This window comes from Stomoxys calcitrans, chromosome 3, assembly GCF_963082655.1.
Source record: "Stomoxys calcitrans chromosome 3, idStoCalc2.1, whole genome shotgun sequence".
In the NCBI taxonomy this organism is placed as follows: Eukaryota; Metazoa; Arthropoda; class Insecta; order Diptera; family Muscidae; genus Stomoxys; species Stomoxys calcitrans.
The window spans coordinates 96535783-96561071 of NC_081554.1; the positions used below are offsets into that span (position 1 = coordinate 96535783).

General features: G+C 38.6%; 1 protein-coding gene across 1 annotated transcript in view; it reads right to left on the reverse strand.

The window, feature by feature from the left end:
• Positions 1–1082: 1082 nt before the first annotated feature.
• Positions 1083–25289, reverse strand: part of LOC131996070 (uncharacterized) — a 28673-nt gene continuing 4466 nt past the window's right edge. The window contains exons 3-6 of the mRNA XM_059365518.1: positions 15861–16040; positions 7606–12672; positions 6655–7402; positions 1083–1115 (exon numbers count right to left, since the gene is read on the reverse strand). Coding sequence (XP_059221501.1) covers positions 1083–1115; positions 6655–7402; positions 7606–12672; positions 15861–16040 — 6028 coding nt within the window. The remainder of the gene's footprint in view (positions 1116–6654; positions 7403–7605; positions 12673–15860; positions 16041–25289) is intronic.

The window sequence follows — 25289 nt, forward strand, 5'->3', positions numbered from 1 at the left end:
CAAAGTAGAAACGTCAAATCAAACACCTAACCTACAACCTTTTTAAAGACCGAACTAAAATTTTAGCTACTACAGCCATTATAGACCATATTGGACGAAAGATATATGTCGGAGCTATTTCGAAATCTGGCCCGATTTTTCAGTAGTCCTTGAGGCGAATAAATTGCATATGCAAAATTTTATGGTATCGAAAAACAAATGCGACCTCTACCTTGATTACAAGAAGACAGACGGACATAGCTAAATCGAATCAGGAAGTAATTCTAAGCCGATTGGTATACTTAACAGTGGATTTAGCTCGTCTCCTTTTTAGCGTTGTCAACAGATGCACATAGTTATAATACCCTGTAACACAGCTGTGGTGTTGGGTATAAAGAGCGTCAAGTGATCCGAAAACCATATCATATGCCACCTACATAAGTCCATTAATGGATATAGGCCCCATATAAACTAATCCCCCAGTATGATAATTTCATCATATGTCTATATAGAGAAATCAGCGTCAAGTTATCGCAAACATTAAAGGTATACAGGTTAAATTGTTTGCATTTTGCAAAGTGTGAAAAATTCTATGATTTAGAATGGCCTTAAAAGAGGATTTATTTTACTTTAAATCTCAATCCCCCCACAAAATGAATAAAATGACATTCCTTCACCCTTTTCTCTAACTAATCTACAACGACTATCACTTAACATAGATGTATGCGCCGCAAACTACAATCAAAAGCTTAATCACACTCTCTGGCAAAGATTACGTTTGCTTGCAAAACAAACGCCAACCGAAATCTTCAACAAAACACCTTTAATTAACAGCTTCTATAACAAATCACCAGCAACAGTTGTAGTGGCAACAAGCTCGTCAGTAAACAATGCCAATGCTCCAAGGAACAGCTGCCACGTCATCTTCGATAGCTACACAGAGTGTAACAACAACATTATTAAACGCACTTAAGATGTGTAATCAATATCTGTGACAGTGATCAAATTATTTCAATCCAGAGAAGCAAACTGCTTGCTTCGGCCGACTGTATCTGGCGCAGTCTGGGAGTTGTGGGGTGTACACGTGCACGGCACAAGTTTGCTTAGCCTCCAACTTTTAATGAGGAAACTCCAGACTTGAATCAGAGAGGGCAAACAGAACCAAAAAGACAAACACAAATGAATTGAAGCCCAAAGAGTTGTCAGTCCTCCTTCATCTGCCAGTTACTGATATAATTAGCCATTCCTCTGTAGCTGTTTTGTAACTGGGTAAGGATATCAAAGCAATAACACCAAACACAGCAATCCTTTCGTAAAGGTGCGTGAGAAGCACATAGGCGCAGACATACATTTACAGCAAGTCAAACGGTCTCATTCTTTGTCTGTTGCCAGATTGTGCACATGGAAAATAAGATTATTTTTGTCTATCCTACTTGTTGTTGTTTTTAATGTGGCTCAAAACGAAATAAATATTCTTTAACTAACAAGGGAAAATAAGAGAATACTGTATGTGTTCAGGAGAATAATCGCTGGCCTCGGTCAAAGAATGTGCTGCCATGTAATTGAAACCCGAACTTATTATCTTCAATGCCATGATATATCGGGGTTTCCAATAAGGACTTGACAACTATATATAATAACAAGTAAAAACTCATAAGTTGGGCCATGTCGAAGGCCCAATATACTCCATGTTCGTGCCGAATGTTGAGGCCCTTAGTACAACTCACTGAGGCAAATTTCAGCGAAATCGGAGACTAAATGCGTCTGGCATTGGCTTAAGAACCTAAATCTGCAGATCGGTTTATATGACGGCTTTATTCAATTATACTCGGATTTGGCTTATTCACGAACTTTACATGCATATGGAAGTAATAAGGTTCTGTGCCAAATTTCAGCTCAATATCTAAATTTTTAAAGACTGCAGCGTGAGTTCAACTGACGGACAAACAGAAAATGAATTCCTCTTGCCGAACATAGAATAGATGCCCATGCGCCTCGATCTTCTCTGCTTCGTCTCCAATTTCTGACACCCAGTTTCGAGATGTCGCTCTCCACTTGGTCACTCCATCGAAGTTTTGCTCTTCTCCTTTTGCGTTTTCTTTTATGGTCGTCTTCAAAGACTTCCTTGCTAGAGCTTCTTCATCCATTCGGACAACATGACCTAGGCAACGCAAACGTTGTATTTTGATGCGTTTAACTATGCTATCGTTGTCATACAACTCGTACTTCATACGACGCCTATAACGCTAACCGATCCATATATTTTACGAAGAATTTTTCTCTCAAACACTCTAAGCACTGCCTCATCTGCTTTCGCACGTACCCATGTTTCGGAGCCATAAAACAGCACAACTAGTATCAGTGTCGTGTATAGTGTATTTTTTGTCTGCCGAGGGTGGCTTTGCTCGTCATCTGCTTGCTCAGTCCAAAATAGCATCTGTTAGCTTAACCTTCGTTTAATTTCAAAACTGGTGTCGTTTGTTTCAGTTTCGGCGGTGCCGAGGTAGATAAACTTGCTGACTGTCTTAAAGTTATAGTTCCCAACTTTCTCCATTTTTATACCCACCACCGACGGATGGGGGTATATTCATTTTGTCATTCCGTTTGCAACACATCGAAATATCCATTTCCGACCCTATAAAGTATATACATTCTTGATCAGCGTAAAATCTAAGACGATCTAGACATGTCCGTCCGTCTGTCTGTTGAAATCACGCTACAGTCTTCAAAAATTGAGATATTGAGCTGAAACTTTGCACAGATTCTTTTTTTGTCCATAAGCAGGTTAAGTTCGAAGATGGCTATATCGGACTATATCTTGATATAGCCCCCATATAGACCGATCCGTCGATTTAGAGTCTTAGGCCAATAAAAGCCACATTTATTATCCGATTTTGCTGAAATTTGGGACAGTGAGTTGTGTTAGGCCCTTCGACATCCTCCGTTAATATGGCTTAGATCGGTCCAGATTTAGATATAGCTGCCATATAGACCGATCCTTCAATTTAGGGTCTAAGGGCCATTAAAGCCACATTTATTATCAGATTTTGCTGAAATTTGAGACAGTGAGTTGTATTAGGCCCTTCGACATTTTCTGTTAATATGGCTCGGATTGGTTCAGATTGGATATAGCTGCCATATAGACCGATCCTTCAATTTAGGGTCTTAGGCCCATATAAGCCACATTCATTATCCGATTTCGCTGAAATTTGGGACAGTGCGTTGTCTTACGCCCTTCGATATCCTCCATTAATATGGCTCACATCGGTTCAGATTTGGATATAGCTGCCATATAGACCGATCCTCCGATTTAGGGTCTTAGGCCCATAAAATCCATATTTATTCTCTGATTTTGATGAAATTTGGGACAGTGAGTTGTGTTAGGCCCTTCGACATCCTCCGTTAATATGGCTTAGATCGGTCCAGATTTAGATATAGCTGCCATATAGACCGATCCTTCAATTTAGGGTCTAAGGGCCATTAAAGCCACATTTATTATCAGATTTTGCTGAAATTTGAGACAGTGAGTTGTATTAGGCCCTTCGACATTTTCTGTTAATATGGCTCAGATCGGTCAAGATTTAGATATAGCTGCCATATAGACCGATCCTTCAATTTAGGGTCTTAGGCCCATAAAAGCCACATTCATTATCCGATTTCGCTGAAATTTGGGACAATGAGCTGTGTTAGGCCCTACGATATCCCTCGTCAATTTGGCCCAGATCGGTCCAGATTTGGATATAGCTGCCATATAGACCGATCTCTCGGTTTTAGGTTTTGGGGCCATAAAAAGCGCATTTATTGTCCGATGTTGCCGAAATTTGGGACAAAGAGTTCAGATCGGTTTATTTTTAGATATAACTTCTAAAAAGACCAATATTTTGTTATATACAATGGAGCAATGACTTGTACTTATTAGCATTTGATCCAAATCGAATGCGATATAACTGCTATGGGACATAAGGTATGAAATTTTCACTGGATTTTGATGGAAGGTGGTTTAAATATATACCCGAGGTGGTGGGTATCCAAAGTTCGGCCCGGCCGAACTTAACGCCTTTTTACTTGTTTTATCTGATCGGGTTTACGGGGCTTTGTGGGAGTTGATATCATCCACTGTGTCTTATCTCCATTTACTGCCAAATCCACTTTAATTGATTCTCTTTCAATACTTTCAAAGGCTGTGATTACTTCTTACGGTAACCAGCCTATAATATCGATGTCGTCGACACAGACGAGAAGCATATGTTCTGTTGAGAGTAGTGTGTACATATCTATTCACACCTGCATCTCGTACTATCTTCTCCAGCTGGAAATTCAAGAGATCACACTATAGGCTGTCTCCATGTCTCGTTTGGTTCGGAGAGATTCTTTCCTATTTTAACTGAGGAGCGTGTATAAGCAAGCGTCAAACTGCAAAAGTTTTGCAGGGGATACCAAACTCAGACATTGCCTGAAACACTTTTGACAGAAGGCGGCTTTGTTGTAAAAGAAAATATGGTCGGTGTTGGTTTGTCCTTCTCGGGCCTTTTCCAGGATTTGCAGCAGTGTAAATATCCAGTCTATGGTGGATTTACCAGGTCTGAGGCCACACTGATAGGGCCAAATTATTTATTGTCGCGATTCTTGTGTACGGGACATAGTATGCTGAGGTGCTGCCACATTGGCAGATGAGCTGATGCATACGCCTTATCAGCATCTCGCCCCCGGTTTTAGACAATTCAACTGGCAACCCATCGGCTCCTGATGCCTTATTGTTTTCAGCCGGGTTACTACTACGTGGACCTCGTTTTGTCTAAGTGGTACATATTCTATACCTTCATCAGATACTCATCATCGGATACGAGCAGCTGGGAAAAAAGTTATTTCCATATCCTCAGCACACTATCCGTATCAGTTATCAGATTTCCTTCTTTGTTTCTGCGGGAGAATGTGCCTGTACCAAAGCCTTCGGTTTGATGTTTAATTCTTTGGTAGAATTTTCGGACCTCATTCTGGCTCCTGAACATCTCGATTCGCTCACACTCACGTCTTTCCATTTCCTTCTTCTTCTTGCAAAATAGATGTTTCTCCACTCTCATTTTCTCCCGTTGCCACTGACTGTAATGTTGCCCTGTATGCCGCATTCTTGGCTTCAGTAGCTTTTTGACACTACTGGTCGTACCTTGGGTTCCTTGGAGGAGGGTTTAGGTAACCAAGTACGGATGTAGCAGCTCTTTCCATTGATCTGGTGACAGCAATGTGGGCCTTGTGAATCCTTCGATGTTGAAATATGGTGTTGCTAAAGGACAGACACAGGGACATTGTTAAATTGTCTTCGAAGTTTTCGACGACACAAATTATATGTATATTCTTTGTAGGGTCGGAAATGGATATTCCGATATGCTGCAAACGGAATGACTAAATGAATATACCCCCTATCCTTAGGTGATGGGTATAAAAACATTTTATAAAACGCAAACCATTTTGAGATATTTCAATCGGCTTGAAGTACAATCAAAATATTTATGAATGGAACTCAACTGTGTCCATGTTGCCACCGTGGGCACTCCTGTCAATACGTTGGACCCAATTTTCGATGACTCGACCACACATTTCACCCGAAACTGTCGCTTTTTCCCGTACTATATTGGCTCTAAGCTATACATCCTCGGCTTGTTTGGCATAGACCAATGACTTGACGTAGCCCCAGAGAAAATTGTCTAGAGTCGTCCGTCAAATCGCACTAATCAACTGGGCCATTTCTTGAGATAATGGGCCATTTAGATGAGATTGAAAGAAGTATAGCCCAATAAAGCCACCGGCATACAAACCACACCAAATAATTATATTTTGTGGATGAAGTGTTGACTCGTGACCCTTTATCTTCATGTAACCAATCATAAATGGACTTTCGATGGATAAATGAGTGAGTTCTTAAAATATTTTTCAAAATATGTGAGTCGAAGTTGCTTCATATGATTTTAGCCATTACTCCCAAGCATCCTTAGAGTAACCCTAAAACATGGATTTTATGTCGAATATGGCAGATATTACTCTAACAATTCTCAGTTGAAATCTATGCCAATCTGGAGAACAGAGTACTTAAATGGTGTACAATCCTGTGAGATTCCTGTAAGTGGACTGTATGTAAATCGTTGTTGTACTCACAGATTGTAAGTAAAACCCCAACATGAAAATATAAGAAAAAAAAAGGCAAAGTGTTTTGCTTCAGGTTATGGTGGTTTTATTGACAGCTTTCTCCTCTTACCGCTTCAGTCTCTGTTTCAAAAGTGAAGTTGCAGCCGTAAAGACTGAAGCCTTTTTTCTTAAATTCAGCAATTTATTCTTATTTTTACTCAAGCCTGGGAACTCTTTATCCGTTTGAGTGAAAGCTCCTTTCATTGAATGGATAAAGAGTTCCCAGCTATTCTTATAAAATGCGGGATTTCTATATTAATTCATATTTAAAAATTTAATGGGAAGCTTATAATAGTATATTATGCATCTATTCATGTTATAATTCAATAAATCAATAAATTCATTTAACGCTGTTAAAACTCGGTTTAACATGCCGGGGCCTCTTGCAATATCGCAACATCAATAAAAACGAGCTCCTGAAATGACCCATCCGAATACTGTGCTCTGAGCTATTGGCATGTGACTCGCTGTCTGGATTAAACCAGCTTTTAGTACCTTGGACATCTCATCATTAGCAATCATTATGTCAATGTTAACAGGGTGATAAAAATGAGGGTCAGCTAAATCTGGAAGTTGGGAGTAAGTATTCTCAAGAATTGTGTCGGAAACTTTTTCTGGAAGTGGAGAATCAAACTTCATTTTAACGACTCCGTGGATTTGAATTTTCACTGTGCTGTCATGGAAAGATTGAAGGTTTACGGTACAAAATACTTTTCCATTCTTGTTCGTGGTTTGAAGCTGTTGATTTTTGACAAATGACTTCAAAATGACTGTCTGGGTTGCGCCTGAGTTTAACAGAATTCGTGTCTTGTTTGTACCGCCAACAGTGATTGCTCGAGCTAATGCAGTTGGCATAAAAACATGCCGTTTAGACCTTCCTCCAAGACGGCGCTTCATCTTTGAATCCTTAATTTCCTTGTTTTGACTGACTTGCGACCCATCAGATTTCTGGGAAGGCGTTCGACGTGATGTAGATGAAGGCGAACTTTGGCGAATAGAGGATGGTTTTGAATCCCGTTTTGGCTTCTGGCGATCCACGTGAAGTTTAGTGTGATGGTTTCGGTTACAAACTGCACAGGTGTTCCGAGATCGACACCATTCCCTCGTATGAGAGGCACAGAGGCAATTAAAACAATATCCTTTTTCTTTCGCTGTCTGTACACGCTCTAAAACTTCCATGTTGTTAAATTTTTGGCAAAATCGCAAATGATGTCTCTCCTGACAGACTTTGCACTTTTGGGAGCTATAGAATGTAATAAAAGTTAAGATTTTGTTGATGCAAGAGACTGAATTTAGTGTGAGTTGTTATTGAGTTGTCGTTGTTGACTAATCGGTAAAATGCAAAGTTTGACTAGTGGGCGGGTCATGATCCCGTTTTGAGTACGGACATCCGCCACTCGAACCTTGGAATCATTCCCAGTAAATACCCTAGTCACTCGTCCTAACCTCCATTCCGTTGGAGGTAAGTTATCATCTTTGATAACCACTAAGTCATCCTCCTTTAGGTCCTTCTGTAAGGTCTTCCACTTATATCTCCTTTGTAGCTCGGAAATATATTCATTCTTCCAACGCTTTGCAAAGTGAAGTTGTAAAACCTTCAGGCGTTGCCATCGACTAATGAGAGACATATTATCGGAATACTCCTCAGGAACTGCGACTAAAGGGGAACCCTTCAAGAAGTGTCCTGGAGTCAGTGCCACGAGTTCCGAAGGAGTTTCGCTTATCGGGGAAAGGGGTCTAGAATTCAGAATACTTTCAATGCGTATCAGCAGCGTAGAAAATTCCTCATATGTAAACTTCAGATTTCCCGCAACTTTCCTGAGATGGGCCTTCATACTTTTTACCCCAGCTTCCCATAAACCACCCATATGGGGGGCCTGGGGGGGAATAAAATGCCATGAGAAACCATGAATGCTGTATTTCTCCACTAATGCCTTTTCCGCCAATTTTAAAAAGTTTTTATATTCATTTGCAAGTATTCGATTAGCGCCAACGAAGTTGGTGCCGTTGTCCGAAAAGACTTTGACTGGAAATCCTCTCCTACCAACAAAACGATCAAAAGTAGCTAAAAAGGCCTCAGAGCTAAGGGATGAACATGCTTCTAGATGTATAGCACGAGTGGAAAGACATACAAATACAACAGCATAACCTTTTTCCAACTTAGCATTTCGCAATTTAGAAGTTTTGATTTCAAACGGCCCTGCAAAATCTACCCCGGTATTCGTAAAAGGAGGTGAATATATACATCTTTCCTGCGGCAAAGCTGCCATAATTTGACTACGAATCCTATGTTTATATATCGTACAGATTTTGCAAGTTCTTATACATTGCCTAATAACATTTTTAAGGCGTATAACATAAAATTCCTGGCGTATGGATCGAAGCATAGTTTGATGTTCTGCATGCATCAGAATTTGATGAGTAAAATCCACCAATAACTTGCATAATTTCGACTTCTCCGGAAGAATGATCGGGTGTTTCTCGTTGAAGCTCAAATCTGAGTTCGACAGCCTTCCATTTACTCGTAAGAGTCCATTTTTGTCTAAGTAGGGATTTAATGTCAAAAGCCTACTTTTTACGTTGATAGTGGAATTCAACATTAAGGAATCGTACTCCCTATGAAAATATGCACGTTGTGAAATAATTATAGCGCGGTATTTCACGAAATTCAGTTCTTCCGAGGTTATTAGTCCGTTAGGAGAAATATAACCAATCTGCCGGCGACAGTTTCTAATAAATCTGAACATATAAGCCAAAACCCGGAGGGCACGGTGGTATGAAGAAAATCTGTCTAATATATCTTCTTGCTCTGTAAGAGTTTGAAAGGCATTAGTTTTCTTTTCCAAAGAATGTTGTGTCAATATCGGCTGTTGTGGCCAGTCAGAAATTTGGCCTTTAAGCCATTTCGGTCCATTCCACCAAAGTTTGTTTTCCTTTAGTTCCGTTGTAGTACATCCTCGAGTTCCTAAATCGGCGGGATTATCTCCGCTATTCACGTGTAACCAATTGGCATTCCCGACGTGATCGAGAATTCTAGAAACTCTATTTGCCACATAAGTCTTCCACTGATAGGGTGGTTTGCTCAACCAAGCCAGGGTGATCGTAGAATCAGACCATAAATAAATATCCCGCTGTTTGAAATTCAGATGTTCACATGTGGACCTTGTGAGACGAGCAAGTAATACTGCCCCACAAAGTTCTAACCTTGGAAGACTAATTGTTTTCAATGGAGCCACTTTGCTTTTTGACACCAAAAGTTGACATGATATTCTATCCTCAGCCTCCACTACACGAATGTACAAGCACGCGCAGTACGCTTTCTCGGACGCGTCGCAAAACCCGTGAATTTGAATAACCTTCTGGGGTCTATATCCAATCCAACGAGGTATTCTAATTTCCGGAATTTTCGAAAAGTTTCCTACAAATGCGAACCATTTCTCTAACGAGTGTGGCTTAACCTTTTCGTCCCAGTCTGTGCCATCAATCCAGAGCTGTTGTAACAGCATTTTTGCTGTTATAATTATAGGGGTTAACCAACCTGCAGGGTCAAACAATTTAGCCACAATTGACAATATGGTTCGTTTAGTAATGGTCTCTTTCAAATTGTTAATGTCGTAGACATTATAGTAAAAAACATCCATCATCGCATTCCACCGGATTCCTAGAGTTTTCGTGTCACTGGAGTCTTCCAGCTTCAAGAAATCTTGGTCCAACAGGTCTTCTGCTGGGACAGTCTGAAGAATGTCGGCGTGATTTGCCGTAATCTTCTTCAATGGAAATCCAGCAGAAGCCAGCAAATCTACTAATTCTGTCAAGTGTCCTTTCGCTTCATTTATCGAATGTCCACCAGACAAAACATCATCAACGTAAATGTCACGTCGCAATATATCGGAAGCAGCTGGATGAGTCTTCTTTCCATCGGTACTCAGTTGCAATAGTGTCCTGATAGCAAGGTATGGAGCACAATTTACCCCAAATGTGACGGTTTTTAGCGCAAAATCCTGTACGGGATCCGTTAATGTCTTCTTAAATATGCACCTTTGATATTGTTGATCACGTTCATCTACCAATATCTGGCGATACATTTTTTGTATGTCGCCGTTGAACACATATTGAAATAATCGCCATCGTAAAATTACGTTCATTAAGTCGTTCTGTAAAGTAGGCCCAGTGTAAAGAACATCGTTTAAAGAGAATCCACTTGTCGTCTTTTTCGACGCATTAAATACTACCCGGAGCTTCGTAGAAGTTCGTTCGGGCTTTACTACCGCATGATGTGGTAAGTAAAATGACATATAAGATTTGCCATTACATAATTCATCAGCTGAAACCGCGGTCATGTGATCTAGTACCAAATACTCTTGGAGTACTCTGTTATATTCTTCTGATAGAGCTGGGGAATTCTTTAATGTCTTCTCCATTCTAAAAAATTGGCCTAAAGCCGTCCTTCTTGACGAACCTAAGGACATTTGCTGGGGAAATTCTTTCTTAAAGGGGAGCCTGACAATATATCGCCCATTATCCTGACGTTGAGTGGTGTCTTTGTAGATTTGTTCACACTCCAAATCCTCTTCGGATTGTTGAATTTCCTCAGGAATTTCTTCACTCTCCCAAAACTTCCTCACTGCATCATTAAGGGAGGTAGTACAATGACTTGCCCAAGCTGCGAACGTAGTAACGCATCTTGAATTTTGTGGGCCACTTATGAACCACCCAAACTCAGATTCCTGTGCCAACAGGTTTTCTGAAATGTTTCTGTGAACCCCAGTTTTCAACACACATGGAAGAATGTCACTGCCAATCAACATATCGATTTTTGCAGTCTTGTAGAAAAATGGATCCGCCAACTCGAGCTGATTCAAACCTGTCCAATCATCTATTTGATGTGTTGCGGATGGCATGAGATGATTCAAGTTAGAAATAACTATTGCCATCGTTTCCAAGACAAAACTCGACCTCCTTGATCTTAACTTCAGGTTGCAAACCCTAGATGAAGTTTCCAGTACTGTACCTCCAAGTCCAGATATCTTCGTAAAAGATTTACTTGTTGGAATTCCCAGTTGACTAACGATCCTGTTAGCGATAAACGTTTCCTGAGAACCTTGGTCTAGGAAAGCTCGAATCGTGAAACGATTACCCAAATGCTCCAAATCAATCAATGCTGTTGGAAGAATCGTTCCGTGGCCAGATTCCGAAAAATTCATTTGTACTTCATCCATCGGAGGGTGGAATGAAGACGGTTCCTCTTCTTCTTGCGTAGCAATATGATAAGAGGAAGGATTTTGAGGCTCATTGCGATCAGGCCGTGAGTGTAACAACGTATGATGAGTCTGGTTACATTCTTGGCACAATTTCTTGATCCTACAATCCGTCACTTTATGTCCGTAAGACAAGCAATTTTCACAGATCTTATGTTGTGCAATAAATTCCCTTTTCTCCGTAAGAGACATGGATATAAATTTCGAACATTGCCGTAGAGCATGGTTCTTTTGACAAACTCGACAAGCCCGAGGCGTTGCATCAGATTTCACCATATAACTCTGAGATTTCTGAGACGTTGTCCCGGTATTTGTTCCTGGTCTTCGGATATCGCTGATTGACTCCAAAAGATCCAGACGATTGGAAAGGAACTCGTTAAGTTGATTCCAAGTAGGCATATCCTTATGGTTCTGTATAGAACCTTCCCAAGCCGACAAGGTTTCTTGTGGTAACTTCGAGGAAACCCAGAAAACCAAAATTGGATCCCATGCAATAACAGAAATGTTATATGATTTCAAGACAGACAAACAATTGTTGATTGTGTACTGAAGGTTGCGCAAACTCTTACTCTTTTCCGTAGAAACCATTTCAAGATCGAAAATCTTTCTGAGTTGGTGGTTAATGAGAATACGCTTATTCTCATATCGTTCCTTAAGAGCCTTCCACGCCAACTCATAGTTCAAATCCGTAAGAGCAAATCCTTTAACTATCTGATTTGCTTCCCCCCGAGTTTTCGCTCTTAGGTGAAATAGCTTCTGAGCTGGTGACAGTTTTGGATGTCTGCCGTATATGGCAGTAAACATGTCCCTAAAGCTGGGCCATTTCTCATAACCCCCACTAAAAATCTCCGTATCACACGGAGGAACTTTCAGGGAGTATCCCGTGTCAACAGTTTGTAAATCCTGCCGAATTTCACTTCCATTCGCCTGTGTCTTAATCTGCTTTTGCTTCTCGATGAAAAGCAAATCTAAGATCGATGCCTTACATTCCTTATATGCCTTGCATGTCGTTCCAAATTTAGAGTGTGTTGACACCCTTTCCTCCTCAGTATTAACTGGATTCTCCGAAGTCATCTCGGATTCGTAAATCTGTACCAACTGTCGCCATCTACGTTCCAAATCCTCCAATTCTACTTCCAATCCGGAAATAGTATGATCTTGGAGCGGAATATTTGCAAACGTAGCACAGAATGTGACGACCTGGTCGGAGAAAAATATAAACTTCTTGGAACTCATGTCGAAAAAAGTGGTTGTTCTGTACAAATTTAGACCGTAACAAACCAATTCAATACAATCTCAAATGTAACTCTGCAGTATGTATACACCCTTGGAACAAGAATACTAAAATCGCCCAAGAAACAAGCGACCACGAGAAAATTTAAATCAAACACGCCTTGGAAAATATCACCTTACTGGCCTTTCACAAGTTTTTTCAGACCGAGTCCCTAGATCACTTTCATCTCAGCAATGTAACTATCAAAATGTAACTTCAGTATCATAAGCTTATATTTTATATAAATTTCCAGTATTTTATCTTCAAGATAGTACTCAAGTAATCTTCATTGACTCAAACGTAATTTGAATGAATAACAAATAAATCTCCAGCACAGAAAGAAAACCACATTTCCTCTTTCTTCCCTTTGAATTATTGTGGCAATATTATATTTCCAACGCACAAAACAAATTTCTTCCAGAAGGTTTGAAACTTTTAGTTAATTTCTCAAATCCCCCAGCGGTAGAACAAAATGAAAATTTGCTACTTATTTCAACCAACATTCGCTTCATGAGAACAAAATGGGCCAACAAACATACACCTTTCCTCTTCAAATGTCAACCTTCGCTAGACAGTCGGACTTCGTATTGGCTGTGAAATACAATAAGATTCACGCAGCAAAACACATATGTGTCTTCTCAAACCGATAGGGCTTCAGTAATCATAGTTTCAGATATTAAATCCATTGAGCATTGGTAAAATTTATTAATACCAATCAAATTTGGAAACGAAGATTGGTGCTCCGTCAGATACCCAGAGCAGCTATTTGGACCTGGTGACTTGTCGACTTCGAATCCTTCAATTGTTATGTGATTTAAAACTAACAACCGAGATAAATTGATAAGAGAGATAGCCAATTTTCAATATTCCATTAGATTAAATTAAGGTCATACACTCTGTCCACCAGAGTTTAAAATAATGTGTCATTAACTTTCTTTTATTTTCTTCTTCGTTTTTTGCAATAATTCCAACTAAACTTTGGCGCTTAATAAAACTAAAATCTGCACTGATCAACAAAATAATGTGCAATTTGATATATCCTCTTGCCGGTATTCCGCATGAATTTCTGCGGCACACCCTAATGTGCTGCCTAGTTGGGTTGCTAACAGAGCGAGCAGATTTGATTACCGCTTGTTGGTTTTGTCACGGTGCGGCCAGATAGCGTTTCGGGGTACGGCCGAATAATATTTGTAGTATTGATGAGTATGTAGAAAATAAATATCAACCAATAAGACTCCTTGCAGTCCCTTTTCTCTACTTCACTCAATAATTTTTTTCACGTATAATATCAAATTTAAAACAACATTCGCTCACCTGTGAATGTGGTCGTCTTTGAGGTCGTCGTGTATGTTACTCCATACACAAATTTCAACAAAGGGAGTAGTTAAACTTCGTCATACGAGATGAAACGTTCATCGGGGTCCAGGTTTATTTCATTGTTGAGACATTTTCTATTATATGCCCTTTATGTCTCCTTATCCATCTATCCTCTGACAATGTAATACAACCGAATTCAGCTAACATTCGGCTGGCCTTAGCCATACCACATTGTTGTAATCGAAATTCATCGATTTAGCCATAACAAAATACGCAGCAATTTATATGAAGAAAACACAAACCAAGCTGTAGTTTCTCTCCTATACACAAGCCGGTAATGTTGAATTAATCTTCCTCTTTAAATAAATAATTAACCGCACAACACACTATCAATTTAATCTTAAATGTATCCAGTTCATAAAATCAAATTTTAAAGAAGTTATTTCCAACCATTCAATACTTTTTCCTTTTCAATTCTTCTGAACTCCTATCACCACACGAAATAACTGCATGTACACAACTGTCCCTTCAAATCAATTTAATAACTTGACTGATGCACTTGACAAACTTCTTCCATATTCTCAATACTGGTTTCTATGATCAATTGGTGGTCCACCTACAACAGGGGGGTGTTGTGGACTATAAACCAAGTGATTTGATCGTCGTGGGAAGAGATGCAGTGCAATTGATAAACGAAGAGAGTTGTTCCAGTGTGTCCAATGATTTGACGATGCTCATGTTCTAAGAGAACCAAATTAAGAGATCTTGTATGCGTAGCCTAGGAGTTTATTCACACCGTTGCGGCTGTCTCTCTCACTCTGATAAGATAGTCTCTGTTCATCCTATCAAAAAACACTTCTATTGCCACGTGTAACCGTGGGGTGAAGTACAGAAAGTTAATAGTGGGTCATCAAAGCAAAGCCGTCGGCCTGCTATTTCAATGCTTTCAAATGTGCTAAACCTATCTCTTTTCCTAAGATCTATCAAAAAAGAGATAGATTTAAGGGAATCCAAATTTAGAGCGAAAGCAAGCATCAATCATATGCAATAAATATTGTATGGCACCATATGGAAATTGTTTCTATTGACCCGAGGAGCATGGTGGTAGAAAAAACAGAGGGCTCAAAAAAATCGATGAAAAAGAGTGTTCAAAACAAATATACAAAACTCTCAATATGTTGCCCCAATACTTGCATCTAAATTAATGTTCTGATTATAACAATTCCTTCTCCCCGACAACAAGCAAAAGAGATCGACGAGGAAAATTGCATATCCCAAATGCAATGAGCTCTTTAATACAAAGTATAACAGATCGCTCTAGCATGGCATGAAATGTATATAACGACGATTGTATGACATAACCACATGTATGCAAATATTTCTTCTAAAGAGGTTAAGATCTGATTTGGGTACGTACATAAGTACTGCAGCTTTTTCTTTCGATAAAGCTTCTTGACTGGGTTTTTGACTTTTAATCGGGTTATCGTATAGCACAAGTAGAATTTTTTTTTTTCTTTTTTTTAAACCATAAACTCCAACTCACACCATTCAAATACTCTTGCATTAATCTTAACTCACCTCTTCTTGTTTGGCATAGCGTTTGCGTAATATAAAATAAAATTTAGAATCTCGTAAAGATTTTCACTTGCAATTCCTTTGAGTATGTCAAGTTCCTCGTAAAGGTTCGAAGGACCATGTACAATCCTGTGAGATTCCTGTAAGTGGACTGTATGTAAATCGTTGTTGTACTCACAGATTGTAAGTAAAACCCCAACATGAAAATATAAGAAAAAAAAAGGCAAAGTGTTTTGCTTCAGGTTATGGTGGTTTTATTGACAGCTTTCTCCTCTTACCGCTTCAGTCTCTGTTTCAAAAGTGAAGTTGCAGCCGTAAAGACTGAAGCCTTTTTTCTTAAATTCAGCAATTTATTCTTATTTTTACTCAAGCCTGGGAACTCTTTATCCGTTTGAGTGAAAGCTCCTTTCATTGAATGGATAAAGAGTTCCCAGCTATTCTTATAAAATGCGGGATTTCTATATTAATTCATATTTAAAAATTTAATGGGAAGCTTATAATAGTATATTATGCATCTATTCATGTTATAATTCAATAAATCAATAAATTCATTTAACGCTGTTAAAACTCGGTTTAACAAATGGTAATATAAAGTGTGATTTTTTTAATCGTAGTTATTTTCTATCTATTAAAACATCCAAATTTGCATCATATGTCCATTAGCTGTGTAAAAATAACTTCATGTCAATGTTGCCCTCTGCTACGGCTCAAATAGTTCATTCGTAAGTTCAAATTTTGCACCACTTTTTCGATCATTTCGGCCTGTCTTTTCAGCAATGTCAATCAATCTAAGGCGTCAATCGTGTTTGGCTTGTCGACATGGACCTACAACTTTAAATAACCATACAAGAAGTAGTTAAGAGTCGTCAAATAAAATGATCTTGACGGCCAATTCACAGACCCATTTCGAGAGGAAAACTGCTCACAAAAATCGTCCCTCAAAATGCTCACTGTTTCACGAGCTTTGTGGCATTGTCTTGTTGAAATCACATATCAAGCAAGTTCAACTCGGTTAATTGGGGCAAAAAAAAAGTCGCATATCATGGTTAGATAGCATATGCCGTTGACGGCAACGATTCTTCCACGGCGTGCTTGAAGAAAATTGGACCAATTATGCCAACAGCCCATACACCACGCCAAGCTGTGGTTTTTCGTGATGTATCGGCAAGTCTTGTACGTTTTTTGTTTCTTGTTTTTGTTCTCGAATATCCAAGAATGAGCCTCATAGCTGAACACAATTTGCCGATGAAACAGTGAGTATCCATGAGGCATGCATTTTGATAATAACATGTTTTACTTTCCCAAATGACGTTTGGACCCAATTATCAACCAGTGCTGCTGGATTCGGATATATCTTTCATACATAAGTCTCAAACTACTTTGAGTCCTATATTGTCCCGATTGCCCTGAATGGCCGTTAGAATTGTTTAGAGACGTGCCGCCTGTACTCCACTACCAAAGACCTTTCGTATGAGTCCCATATTGTCTCACTCGGCCTTCAATTGTTTTTGGGTGTTATTTTGGTTTCGGAAGCCAAACTTTTATCCTTCATCAATTGCGTCTCATAATTCTCCGATCGCATCACTTTCCCGTTTGGAAGGTGTTTGGGGGTGATAGATGTTTGGGGAATAGCAGTACCCTGTTACTATGTGCCATTAACTACACAGAAAAAAAATATGTAGGAAAATTTAAATTTTTCCTTATTCGTAGGACTTTACCAATAAAAACGAACCAAAGATTGGTTGATTCTTATTTTACTTCACAGATGACTATCCAATTGTTATTTTTTGCAAAATTCGTTCTTTACTCATCATCTTAACCTAAAATAACAAAATATTTAAAGGCAGATTTCTCGATTAAAGGCGCATTTATTATCCGAAATTAGTCACAGAAACTTATGTTAGGCCTTTCGACATCCGTGTCCTATATGGTTCAGATCGGCTTATATTTGGATATAGCTGCCAAAAAGACTGACATTGAACCAAAATTGAACAGTTACTTGTATTTATTAGACCACCCAATGTCTGTGCGAATTTGGTCCAACTCGGCCCATATTTGGATAGAGCTGCTAATGCACCCATAGCAAATTTTCACCAGATTATGACGAAAGGTGGTTTACATATATACCCGAGGTGGTGGGTATCGGCCCAGCAGAACTTAATGCCTTTTTATTACTTGTTAAGACATACATTAGTCAATTATATATCTGTACTGTAATTTATAAGATTTTGTCTTGTTGTGCAGGCATACATAAATAATTCAATCAAAATTAAATTTTCTTCTTACTTTCTTTTTATACAGTTATAATAAAATTTCCTTATGTTACTACTTTGAGCCACTGTTTATCTTGGATTTGTATGCTTTTAATTAGCGTTAATGATAAATGATGAGAAATTAAACAAAAAAAACCAAAACCATAGACAGCACAGCACTAATGTGAGACCTATCCAACAAGTAGGAAACATGGCAATGAGTTGCATAATTTGAAATCAATATCTCCAAGTACCCGAGGTTAAGTACATTTTTAACTTCACTACGAATAAAAAGGTGTAAGTTTAAGTCAATTTTCTTAACCTTAGAGACTGAAATCAAAATTATTAATACTTCTGTCCGATAAATCGCAACTGCGAGATTACCTGCAAAAGCTTATTTTAAACAAGAAAATTCAAATTAACAAAGAGATGCAGAGTAGTTCGCATTAATTTGGCTTGGTGTTAATACCAAGCCTGGAGACTAGTGAAATACACACAGACAATCGTTTAGTCAACTCGTTGGCTAATTCAGTCTTTCAAAGATTTTCATACTTTATTTTGTATACGTTATCATTTCTGCTTTCTTGGTCAGTCCATCAATTAAAAACCAAAGGCACGATGTATTCACATTGTCATAAATCAATGACTTTTTGGGAAGTATGTAGAGATGTCAGGAGTGTCCTAACTTAAAATATTTCTGAATTGACATCCCATTCAAATCACTAAGGGCTGTCCGATTTAATTTCAAGCTCACTTATGAAGGGGGCCTGTTTTATAGTCGAGTCCGAACGGCATGCCGCAATGCGTACATTACAAATGTCGCCAGCGTTAATAGGGGATAACCACCGCCGAAATTGTTTTCTGATGTTCTCGCCAGGATTCGAACCCAGGCGCTCAGCGTCACAGGCGGACATGCTAACCTCTGTGCATCGGTGGCCCTTAAATTGCAATATCACTGGTAATAGAAGTTACATAGACTTCTCCAGATCTTTCCAAACTAGACGACCAGGTGGGCTTTGGGGTGTACTCTGAAGAACTAGAACTGGTAATTTCGAGAAGGTTACCCGATAAATGCAGTCTGCAGTATCAAGGGGAAATACTTGCAATTAAAGAAGTGATAGAATGCAAACCTCTGCGCTACAGTGGCCTCCGTTTATAGGCCACAAAGTTAAAATAATGCTCATTTTCAGAACTTGAATTAAACAGAAACCTAACCCATGTCCTATACCCAGTCTTATAATAATTTATTATATAAAGCTTAGCGATAATTTTTATGCCTTGCAATAACACTAAAAGTTTCTTTAAAGACGAAATCAAGATCTTTGTTCCAGAAGTTGAGGGAGTGGGTAAATATATATGCAAATTGCAAGTTTGCATATCAACATTACATTAAGGAACAGGGGCAAACTTCTCACATTTCAATAAATGCTGTCCGATTCAAGTTTTAAGTTCAATGAAAAGGGGCCTGCTTCTTATAGCAGAGTTCAAACAGCGTGTCGCATTGCGACATCTCTTTGGGAAGAAGTTTTCATATGGCATAGCACCTCACAAATGTCGCCAGCATTAGAAGTGGATAATCACAGCTGAAAAAGTATTTCTATTGTTCTCGGCAGGAACCCGACCCTGGCGTTAAGCGTTATAGGCGGACATGCTAACCTCTGCGCTACTGTGGGAAAAGTTATTACGGCAAGATATTACAGTAGAATAGCCAAGTTTTGATAAGCTAGCATAACTACAAAACTGAACTTTCCATGAACATTCGATTAAGAAAAAGGGGATACTTCTTTCATGCAGTCCGATTAAAGTTTAAGATCAATGGTAAAGGGAACTCCTTTTTTATGTCGGGTCCGAAAGGCGTGCCGCATAGCGACGCCCCTTGGTAGATACCCATTTGAACCCATGGCCGAACATGGTATCCTCTCTGCCACGAATAAAGCATTATTTCATTTTAAAATTGAGGTTTCATGTCATATGAAATAATGCCCCACATGTTGGGGTCTTATTTCGTTTTAGTTTGGGGTGTTTTTCATTTCGTTGCCACCTTATTAAATTTTAAATTTTTGGGTATTATTTGATTATGAAATAAAGCCCCATTTTTGGATAGTTATTTTCCGTTTTCCGACTGAGGCTTCATTGCTTTGGGACCTTATTTCATGCCGGCGGAATACAATGTCTCCGTATACGAAAAAATCAGTTTCCATTGTATGTTAAAAGTTAATGGTGAATAGTTTTATAGTCTCCCATACCTGCACAATATATTGTCCAAACAATTATATGTAACTGATTTCTGATCCCTTAGAACCAACTTTAAATACACTTTGAACGCAGGTTTTTCAGATTTCAGTTCGGATTTAGATGAAGCCTCTAAGCGAAACTAATTTAACTTCTTGAAACGTTAATAATTCATGCCGTATATATTTTGTTAACTTTATTGGGGAATGTCTAGTTCTTCCTTTCCAATTTTAAGTATCGAAACTGCTTTCTGCATAATCCATATGTAATGGCTGGAGCAACTTTATCATATATATAGGCTGTATTTTAAAACGATGATCTATAGTACTATGGGCGTATAGTACACACATCTCTTGTTTCATGCGGCACTGATAATGAATATCCTACATAGAAGTTTTTTTTTTTCAAAATTTTTAAGTACTGCCTCATATATACGAATGCACAGAATCTTATTTTTGTCTGCCGAGCGGTGTGTTTTTTCTTCAAATTCTTACTTAGCCAATATCTATCTCCTTTTTGTACCCTAAAAAATATCTTTGATGCAGGGCATTATAACTTAGCGCATTTGTTTGAAACATTCAAAAGTAAGAGAAATAGACCCGTAGATAAGCATACCCATCGGCTCAAAATTACTTTCTGATTTGATTCATGTCCGTCTGTGAGTCCGTGTTAATTTGTGCACAAAGTTCAGACCACAATTTTCGTCCTTATCTTCAAATCTTGCACATTTTGTTTACCGATAGTAGTACGACTATCGACATAACAACTGAATTGTATACCCACCACTATAGGATAGGGGCATTGTAATCATCACGTCAGTCCGTTTGTAACACCTCGTAATATTCGTCTAAGACCACATAAAGTATATATATTCTTGATCGTTTTGACGTTCTGAGTCAATCTAGCCTTTTCCGCCCGTCCGTCTACCGAAATCACGATAGCGGTCAAACGCCGCTTGAAATTTTTCGCAGATACTTAGTATTAAATAGATCGTTGGGGATTGCAAATGGGCCATATCGGTTCAGATTTAGATATAGCTACCATATAAACCGATTTCTCCATTTGACTTCTTGATCCCCTGCAAGCCGGAATTTTTGTCCGAATTGGCTAAAATTTTGCATGTGGTGATCCGTTATGACTTCCAACAACTGTGCCAAGTACGGTCCAAATCGGTTTACAACCTGATATAGCTCCCGTATAAACCGATCTACCGATTCGATTATTGACCCTTATAAGCCGCAATTTTTGTTCGATTTGGCTAAAATTTTGCATGTGGTGATCCGTTATGATTTCGAACCACTGTCCCAAGTACGGTCCAAATTTGTCTATAACCTGATATAGCTCCCATGTAGTGTTCTGTTAAGACTTCTAACAACTGTGCCAAGTACGGTCGAAATCGGTCTGCAATTTCATTTATCAACCCATCTTCACAAAAGTTTGAACAATATACACGGATTTTGAAAAACTCCGCTCAGATTTAGATAAAGTTACCATATATTTTTGCTGTCTTTGAGTTATATTGATCCAATGTTGTCATTTTTCAACCGATCCTCACGAATTTGACATTAATCATTCTCATATGACGGATGACAATTTAGTGAATTTTATCAAAATCGATTTAGATTCCTTTCCTTAACACATATATACTGACATAATTTATATACTATACCACCACTGTGGTACAGGGTATTATAACTGATAAATATACCGATCGACTCAGAATCACTTTCTGGTTATAGCTTTCATTTATATGTTCGTCCGATTTGCAGTAATAATGCAATAAAATGGCAATTTGCTAAACGATTATAACAAAATTTGACCCAACGGATTCTTTTATGGCTTTCGACTTTTCAGTTGAATTTCAAATTAATCGGTTCAGATTTAGCTTCGATATATTTGTATCGCCCGATTTTCACATTTATGCCTTTGAAAACGCATTTATCAACCGATTTTCTCAAAATTTCCTTTGTGATTAGAACAACATGTCCGGATTAAGATCAAACCCGTTTTAGATTTGCAGTAATAATGTAATAGAATGGTAATTTGTTAACCAATTGACAAAATTTGGCACTCCTATAGCTTTCGACATTTCGGGTCAATTTCATATGAACCGACATGGCCTTTTTAGGTTGTACAAGCCACGATTTTGGTCCTATCTTAAAAAAAACTTAGTGTTTTTTATTTGACGTATTAATATGTGTGCAAAATTTCATGAAAATTGCTCCAGATTAAAATATAGATCCCATATATATTTTTCTATCGATATGGAATGTTAAGCTGTAGTAGCCACAATTTTGGTCCGCTCTTTACGAAATTTTGCGTGAGTTCTTTCATTTGATGACTCAACATATGTGCGGTAAACAGTTGCTCTTCTCTTAAATACTAATGAAAGTTGACCTTACAAGAGAGCTCATACACATAATCACTCAACTTCTAGCATCTTGCATTACAGAAGACCTAACAGACAGCATTTTCTCAGCCAAGACAATATGCTAAATGGATGAAATGTAATACATTTGTCTCTTTAGTTTGCTTTTTATACCCTACACCACCACTGCAGTATTATAACTTTTTGCAATTGCATGCAACATTAAGAAAGAGAAGAGCTACCCCCATTGATAAGTGTACCGATCGGCTTAAAATCATTTCCTGAGTCGATTTAGTAATGTCCGTCTGTCGAAATCACCAACGTTCGAACGAAGATATCTGCTTGAAATTTTTCACCGATACTTCCTATCGATGTTGGTCATTGGAGATTGTAAATGGGCCATATCGGTTCAGATTTGGATACAGCTCCCATATAAATCGATCCCCAGTTATGATTTATTGAGCCTTTAGAGGTCTCAATTTTCATCCGACCTCTGTTCAGACTTCCAACTTCTGTACCAAGTATGATCCAAAAAGGGCTATATACTGATACAGCCTCTACATTAACTGTCCACCCTATTTGACTTCTTGAGCACCTAGAAGCGACAATTTTGATCTGATTTGGCTGAAAATAAGCAAAAACACTTTTATCCCTACATCCACTATCAAGTATAATCTGAATCGATCTGTATACTGATATAGCCCCCAAATAACTGAAAAAAAAATAAACAAAAAATCCCGTTTTGGAGACCATCTTTGCCCGAAATGGTTATTTGGGGATTTTTATACCCTCCACCATAAGATGGGGGGTATACTAATTTCGTCATTCTGTTTGTAACTACTCGAAATATTCGTCTGAGACCCCATAAAGTATATATATTCTTGATCGTCGTGACATTTTATGTCGATCTAGCCATGTCCGTCCGTCTGTCCGTCCGTCCGTCCGTCCGTCCGTCCGTCCGCCCGTCCGTCCGTCCGTCTGTCTGTCGAAAGCACGCTAACTTCCGAAGGAGTAAAGCTAGCCGCTTGAAATTTTGCACAAATACTTCTTATTAGTGTAGGTCGGTTGGTATTGTAAATGGGCCATATCGGTCCATGTTTTGATATAGCTGCCATATAAACCGATCTTGGGTCTTGACTTCTTGAGCCTCTAGAGTGCGCAATTCTTATCCGATCAGAATGAAATTTTGCATGACGTGTTTTGCTATGATATCCAACAACTGTGCCAAGTATGGTTCAAATCGGCCCATAACCTGATATAGCTGCCATATAAACCGATCTTGGGTCTTGACTTCTTGAGCCTCTAGAGTGCGCAATTCTTATCCGATTGAAATGAAATTTTGCACGACGTGTTTTCTTACTATATCCAACAACTGTGCCAAGTATGGTTGAAATCGGTCCATAACCTGATATAGCTGCCATATAAACCGATCTGGGGTCTTGACTTCTTGAGCCTCTAGAGTGCGCAATTCTTATCCGATTGAAATGAAATTTTGCACGACGTGTTTTGTTATTATACCCAACAACTGTGCCAAATATGGTTCAAATCGGTCCATAACCTGATATAGCTGCCATATAAACCGATATTGGGTCTTGACTTCTTGAGCCTCTAGAGGGCACAATTCTTATCCGTTATGATATCCAACAACTGTGCCAAGTATGGTTGAAATCGGTCCATAACCTGATATAGCTGTCATATAAACAGATCTGGTTATTTGACTTCTTGAGCTTTTAGAGGGCGCAATTCCTATCCGATTTGGCTGAAATTTAGCATGACGTATTTTATTTTTGCTTTCAACAACTGTGTCAAATAAGGTTCAAATCGGCTCATAACCTGATATAGCTGCCATATAAACCGATCTGGGATCTTGACTTCTTGACCCCTAGAGGTCGCAATTATTATCCGAATGCCTGAAATTTTGTACGACGGATCCTCTCATGACCATCAACAAACGTGTTTATTATGGTCTGAATCGGTCTATAGCCCGATACAGATCCCATATAAATCGTTCTCTCTATTTTACTTCGTGAGCCCCAATGGGCGCAATCCTTATACGAATTGGCTGAAATTTTACACAGGTCTCCAACATATAATTTAATTGTGGTCCGAACCGGACCATATCTTGATATCGTTTTAATAGCAGAGCAACTCTTTTCTTATATCTTTTTGCCTAAGAAGAGATGCCGGGAAAAGAACTCGACAAATGCGATCCATGGTGGAGGGTATATAAGATTCGGCCCGGCCGAACTTAGCACGCTTTTACTTGTTTTCTTTCTTTCTGTTTTTAAGGACTCTTTAATATGCAAAAGAAAACAATTAAGAAAATTTAAGAACATCACAAGAAAATTACAAAATGATCGCAATTTTTTTTACAAAGTTTTCGATTTGAATTTCGTTTTTAGAAAATTGGAATGTCTTTCATTACACGTTCATTCCTATTACAATCATTCCAAAAATAGGGGAAAAAATTTGAAATTATCTGAAAACGAAAATTCAAATTAAAGCCTACTGTTCTCAACCGGCAATATTTTTTTTATTCTATACCACTGTGTGTTGCTCAATGACGACTTAATTAAAAAAAAATTAAAAGCGCCATCCAAAGCCCTTCTGATTTTAAGGTTCTCCTTAATAATGAAAAAAATAAAATGCTTTCCATGAATTGAGCAGAAACAAATTTAGAATCTCATTGGCTTGACATTACAACAAGTGAAGAGGCGTTAAGTTCGGCCGGGCCGAACATCGGATACCCACCACCTCTTAAATGCATGTAAACCACCGTTCGTCAAAATCCGGTGAAATATGCATACCTTATGCCCCATAGCAGCTATATCGAAATATGTTCCGATTTGAATCAA